Here is a 7,061-nt window from a genome sequence, read left to right as displayed (position 1 = left end):
TTGTACTGCAGTGTAATAGGACAGGACTGTTGATACTAAAGTGGAGCAAATATGACTTTTGCATTTAGGTAATAGTATATTACCCAAGAGAGTAACTCCAAAATAAAATCTTCTATTTTGAAGGAGCATATCTTAAGTAAAGTTGTCCGCTTGTAGTAATTGTATTTTGAAATGTTTCCCGGAAGTGGCAGCGCTCAGTTTAGCAGACTTGATTATGCGCTCGGTTAGCAGATGGATCCAGAAAGTCCTCCACAGTCCGGTTCTGTGGACAGAGCTGAGCTGGACCGGCACTGTCAAACACCGGAAGTCGACGTAAAGACGGAGCTGGAGCTGAGAAAAGAAGGTTAGTTTACTTCCTGCTGCTGGAAACAGACTCGCTGATGCTAAAAGGCTAACGCTAGCATTGCGCTAGATCCTCTCTGATGGTATGTCACCTCACCTCTACTTAGCTCCTCCCAACAGCGCCCAGAGCAGGTGAGGAGACAGGAGAAAAGCTGATTCAAACAACACCTGAATGAATACGATGAATTGTTTATAAAAAACATAAACAGATGATCAACATGCATTAAATTAAAAAAAAGACAGAATACCAACAGGGATTCTGTCTTTTTGAAGATATTTTCCCCTATGGTCAAACAAATAAAAACATTGACAAGACCGAATAAAGCAACAGTAATCAAGTCACTGAGTAATAATCAGGTGAAACACTAAATCCTGAAGACATCAGTTGCTTGTTGCCAGTAGCAACTAGTCCCTGTGGCAAAGCTCCCAGCAGGGCGTGTACTCCTTAGTGTTCGTGCTTCTGGGGCCTCCTGGTGTGGATTCATTTCTTCCATAGAAAGTTTCGTCTCTTGGTGGACATTTTTTTACCTGAAAAAAGTAGTTTTTCACTGAGAAACCAACACATTCTCTCCCCTTACTTGTCATTTATGGGCGCCCGCGCTCGGCTCAGGAACTGCAGTCAGATATGTGTGAGGTGGACTGATGATGACAGACTACCAGGAAGTTTTCTGATCCTGTTGTTAATATAAAATAATTAAAAGTTTTCAATCTCTTTCGATGTTTAAGAAACCTGTTTTGACTCTTAGAAATGAGTTTGGACTGTTAGTGCTGCAGCTTGGAGCTTTATTTTGAAAGGCCCTGCCTGTAGCATCTGTGTGATGATTCTCTCAGTTAGTGACAAATGTTTTGGCTCTGGGCCTTTCCAAAATGGCACACGGCCAGCTATTCGGACTTGGTTAATTTGTTAAATATTTCTTCCTAGTGCTATGAAAAGGAAGGCTGGGGAAAGTTTTTGTTTTGTTTTATTCATAAAGTAAACTACAAATTTGTTGAAACCTAAAAAATGAACACGGGGAAAGTATTGAAACATTTGCTTTTTTAGAGCATCTTAAAGGCAGCTGTGCTTCAGTGGAGATATTTCTTTTCACAGTTTCACAACATCCCACATCATTTTTACTTTAGCATGTGTCATTACCACAGTGACTTTTAACTGTTTTTACACAATGTCGTGCTTACGTAAATGTAGCAGTGATAATTAACTTAAACTTAAAGATTTACATGCAAAAACTGACAAAAAGCCTTATAGTTTAGAAACTCTGACTATGAAGTTTGTGTGTTGTCAGTAAATAGAAAATATCATGTCACATTTGACCTCTGACCTCAGTTTTATATTTCACATCAGGCTTTCTCTTATGTCGACCCCAAAATGTCTCAGTCCGTAAAGAAAAGTATTGTCAAGAAAAAGAGAATGGGCTGCCAAGTTGGTTGGAAACATACAGTAGTACAGTATAAATTAATATCTACTCCTACTCTGTCATGTTTCCCTTAAAAGTACATACATAGGTGGACCGACACTGCAAACCCCCGGAAATTGATTTAAAGACGGAACTGAGAAAAGAGTTTATTTCTTGCTGCTGGAAACAGACTCGCTGATGATGATAAGCCATGGGTCGGCAACCTTTCTGATGATGAGTGCCATCTAAAATTTCCTCAGAAGTCAATGTGCCATATGATTGCATTAGCAATAAATGTAATAATGCGCTATATTAACAGTTACACATTATATAGCCCAGCTTTATAGAATTATATTTGTTCGCAGTTGTTGGCAGCTATCTGCGAATTGTTATCAGCTATTTTGAAAAAAAAAAAGAGACACTTTTTATCCTTAACAAGAACTCCATAACAGCAAATGAAATGTACAACAGAAAATGCAAATGCTATTTATGGTCTCCTCACAACAATGATCAGAAAAATAAACTGGGCCCGGGCATTTTGACTAGAGACCGGCCCACCAGGTATTATAGGAAAAGCCATAAAGACAGTGATGTATGCTGTCTTGTTGGTATATGTATGATCTCTATACATTTTACATCAGATAAAAACTTTGGTTGTAAGATTCAGATAATTATTTATTAAAGCTAGACATTTAAAATGAGACTAAGAAAGAAAAGTATTTCCTTGTGCCCCCATTTCCCTGTTAATGCCCTACCTGGCCCCCGGGCAAAACTTTGCTAGACCCGCCCCTGCACAGTTACCAGCTGTCAGCTACTTAGAAAAGGATCCTGGTGTTATTTGTCTCTCAGAAACAGCTCATAACTTCCCTTCAACTCATTCATGTCACCTAAAAGGTAAACCTGTTTCTCCATCACCTGTTCAGCTCTGATGATTCAGTAAGGACATCTCCTGGTTTCATCTTCATGTTTCCCTCTCACCAGATAACCAAACCGATATCATGACCAGCAGCTTTTACAGCTGTGGCTCCAGCAAACATCAGCTGATACTAGAAAGTCATATTAACCTCCTAAGACCTGAACTCTTCCACGGCATCCATTTTTAATTTCTCTTTGATATTTGGTCACATTGGGGCCCGATGAATGTAAAAACAAAGAATTACTTTTTAAGGATTTTTTTTTTAACCTTATTTTTGTTTCTAAGAAAAATCAGAGCCACATATGAGGATATTCGTTTAAAATTTTGATAGAACAGTGGCAGTATAATGTCCTCGTAAGTGGATATCAGGTCCTTGTAGAGCAAAATTGAGTATTTTATTCTAAATAACCCAAAATGTGATGTCCACATATGTGGACGCCAGGTCCTAGGAGGTTAAATAAATTCTAACAACAGCTGATCAAGCTTAAACGTGCTGCTGTTGTTTAGCGCGACATCCGCTGGTTTCCTCTTTCTGGCGCAAAGTGGGCGATAAACAAACAAGAGAGACGGGATGTCAGGGTTATATTGTTTATTGTCATTTATGCTTAGAAATATCTACTCATATATGCTTAGAGTTTTATAATCAATGTCATGTTGGTAGATGTTTGATCCTTAGGAGTCTGCAAAGGCTTCGTGTGCATTCCAGAGTGTTCTGGCATTCACACCCACATCCTGGGAGCATGGGAGAGGTCGTACCTTCTCTTATTGTTCTGTGGTAGGATGAACATATCTATATCTGTTTTAGCCTAAGCGCCTTTTGTTTAGATGAACTGCTGGACTTCCAGACCAGCAGGAAGTCGCTTATCGGGTCACACTCTGACACCCCCAGGATGTGAGTGGGCCTGTGAGTCAAAGTAGAACTGGAACGTTCCTCTTTGACTCCCATCACCCTCTGGAACACAAACTTGGAGTAATTAGGACCCTACACCACCGGGCAGAACATGTTCCCTCTAAGCCTGAAGGAAAAAAGAAGGAACACACACATGTAAAGGAAGCACTCAAAACATGCGGATATCCTAATTGGGCGTTCATAAAGTCAGCAAAGAGGCACAGAAAAGAAGATCAGACACCAGCGAGGGAGGATAAGAAAGACAGACGCAACAACGTTGTCATCCCCTATGTAGCCGGTGTATCAGAGAAACTCAGGAGAGTTTTCTCCAAGCACGACATCCCAGTGTACTTCAGACCCAGCAACACACTCAGACAGAAACTGGTTCGCCCGAAAGACAAAACTCCAAAACACAAACTTAACAATGTAGTGTATGCTGTACAGTGCAGTGAGGAATGCCCAGACCTCTACATTGGAGAGACCAAACAGCCACTTCACAAGCGCATGGCACAACATAGAAGAGCCACCTCCACAGGACAAGACTCAGCAGTCCATCTGCATCTTAAGGATAAAGGTCACTCTTTCGAGGATGCCAACGTTCACATGTTGGACAGAGAGGACAGATGGTTTGAAAGAGGAGTGAAAGAGGCCATCTATGTCCACTGTGAGCGACCATCTTTGAACAGAGGCGGTGGTTTACGACACCAACTGTCTGCCATCTATAATCCAATTTTGAGTTCCCTCCCGAGACGCCTTAACACCCACTCACATCCTGGGCCATCTGACCTCAGGAATTCACATGACAAGGTGGGGCCAGGTTTCACAATGAGCTCACCCGAAACCCTGGCCGATTGGGACCCACACCCGCTTTCACACCTTGGCTCAGGTGATTAGAGGATCATCAGGGGGTCCTTTTGTCCCTCTTTGGGGGGAAACTCCCACTGGGTTTAAATCTGGGACTCTCGGCCATTTGACCTTAGAACTGAAGAAGCTTCTCGGATGAGAGGTGAAACGTCTTCAAGCAACTTAAAGAAATCCAGATGCTTTTCTTTGCAAACTCCTTTGAAAACAAGTGTTAGTTTGTGTTTTGTATGTTTATGTAACATAAGGGAAAGAAAGCCCTACAAGTCAAATTAATGTGCTTTTAATGGTCATGTAAAGAAATGTTCATTATCCACACAAAAGAAACTGTCAGTGTGTGAAAATATTTCTGGTTTCAGGACAAAATGAGCTCGATATTAATGTTTGTGTTTCAGGTGTCTGAAAAGTGATCATTGGTGAAAAAGAGGAGCAGGAGTGGAGCTCCAGTGTGGACCAGGGGACCCAGACATTAAAGACGAACAGGAGGAGGTCTTCATCGCCCAGCTCACTTCCAGCCACTTCCAGCCCTGCCCCTGTGAAGAGTGAGGAGAATGAAGAGAAACCTGAATCCTTACAGCTTTATCACAGCCAGACTGAGGAGGTCAGTGACTCTGTGGAAAGACCAGAGGCTGATCCAGATCTACAGCCTGACGGGAAAACTTCAGGCTCTTCAGACAGATGTCAGTGATTCTGATGAGTGTGAGCAGAGCCGTGAACCTGCAGCGCCTCGGGCATCAGGTGATGCTGATGAGAAACCATTTGGCTGCTCTGTCTGTTGTAGAAAATTTGGTCACAGCAGAAATCTGAGCAGACACCTGAGAACCCACACAGGAGAGAAACCTGTCAGCTGCTCTCAGTGTGGAAAAAGATTTGAGGACAGTGGAAACCTGCAGAGACACTTGGGGATTCACACGGAAAAGAAACCGTTCAGCTGCTCTGAGTGTGGACGAAGCTTTAAAGACAAGACAACGCTAATAAACCACCGGAGGACTCACACGGTGGAGAAACCATTCAGCTGCAAGTTCTGCAGTAAAACGTTCACACACAGCGGGAATCTGAAACAACACCTGTGCATCCACACGGGAGAAAAACCCTACAGCTGCTCCAGGTGCAGCAAAACTTTCGGCCGCAACGCCGACCTCAATTCTCACATGTTGATCCAGACGGGACAAAAAGCTTTCAGCTGCTCCGAGTGTGGGAGAAGATTTACTCACAGCCGGAGTCTCAAACAGCATCTGAAGAGTCACGCTGAAGAGAAAGCCTTCAGCTCCTCGCTGTGTGGGGAAAGATTTTATAACGTCACACATGTGAAAAAGCACATGACGGCTCATGTGAGAAAGTCATTTATCACAGGAAAGAACATCAGCTGCTCCGCAGACTGATGAAGCTCCGAATCAACCAGGAGCTAAACAGGGTGTAGGTTTGGTCTCATTTTAACACAGACACAAAACCGTCCACCAGCTACACCACCACCTCGTATGACTGACTCGTTGCATCCATGTACCTGAGACGCTTTATCTAGGGTCCGGCTCCTTCACTTTTCTCCTAAAGATGAAACTAAATTGTGTTATTCTTTCACATCCTGAGATATAATTTGTCCTCACAGTGATGGTGAGGACAAAACTCCATCTGAAACAGAAGTTCTCTGCGCACCACCAACATGTTCATGTTTTAAATCGATTTTCCCCACATGGTGAGAAACCAGCTGAGGAAAAACTTTATTATTGGTGTCTCTGTACACGTGAAGCTTGAGACTCTAGTGACCATAGTTAGCAGAATGCTAAGCTATTAGCCACATACAGCAAAGATAGTTTGTTGATAGGTGTTACGGTCGCTGACCGGGGGTCTCCCCATGTGAGAGAGCTCTTTCTCCTCCTGTGTTCCAAGTCTGCCTCACAAGCTGCAGCTGAGATGTGGTGCAGCTCGTCAGCACTGCATCAAGACTGCCGCCTCAAAATGTCACGCCCCCTTTTCCTTCGCTTTTCTCTGGGATGTGGGCTACAGTGGTTCGGGCAGCGGGCTGTCGCTGTGTGAATTTATGAAAAATGGTGTGACTTTGGTGTTGTGAGTAAAGGTGTGCCTTTACAGAGATAATTGTGAACCACAGTGGATTTTGGGCCTCATTGGGTCGTTTGGTTGTGAAATAGTTTTTTACTGACGTTAACTTTGTGGCAGTTAATAGTTTTCTTTTCACTTTGTGTCACACCCCACCCCAGATACAACCTTGCTTTTAAGTAGGGTGTAACAATAGGCATCATGGGAAAAGGAAGCAGCTCACCTGTCCAGGAGAAGACGTTTGTCTCTTGATCTTTCTTTTCATGTTTTTTCTGCTGCTTTACGTTAATAATTTAATTTCTTACATTGAATATTACACCACTCCTCTGAAACATTATACAGTATACAGAACAATTATTTGCACTGCTCTCATAATTAAATGAAGCTGTTAAAGACTAAATGGAACATTTTGACTTTTGTAAATTATTCAAGGGGCAAACAACATGAAGCAACATCTGTGGGTTTGAGCTAACGCCATGACATAAACCAGCTGATAAAGTACCTGAAATAAGAAAGACATAAAAACCAATCTGCAGCTTTTGAAAAACTCACATTAAAATATTTTAATTCTACAAGTAAAAATCAGAAGCACAGAGTCTTTTAT

At 42.4% G+C, this 7,061-nt stretch overlaps 1 protein-coding gene across 1 annotated transcript; it reads left to right on the top strand.

Annotated features, from left to right (window-relative positions):
• The first annotated feature begins 219 nt into the window (after window positions 1–219).
• Window positions 220–5,852, top strand: LOC102077778 (gastrula zinc finger protein XlCGF49.1-like). Its single transcript, XM_013267240.2, has 2 exons — window positions 220–343; window positions 4,798–5,852. Exon 2 carries the CDS (start codon window positions 4,954–4,956, stop codon window positions 5,782–5,784), a length of 831 nt encoding a protein of 276 aa, XP_013122694.1. The 5' UTR covers window positions 220–343; window positions 4,798–4,953; the 3' UTR covers window positions 5,785–5,852.
• Window positions 5,853–7,061: the final 1,209 nt, after the last annotated feature.

The sequence above is a fragment of the Oreochromis niloticus genome, linkage group LG22 (genome assembly GCF_001858045.2).
Source record: "Oreochromis niloticus isolate F11D_XX linkage group LG22, O_niloticus_UMD_NMBU, whole genome shotgun sequence".
NCBI lineage: Eukaryota > Metazoa > Chordata > Actinopteri > Cichliformes > Cichlidae > Oreochromis > Oreochromis niloticus.
This window is presented reverse-complemented; position numbering and strand designations above follow the sequence as displayed.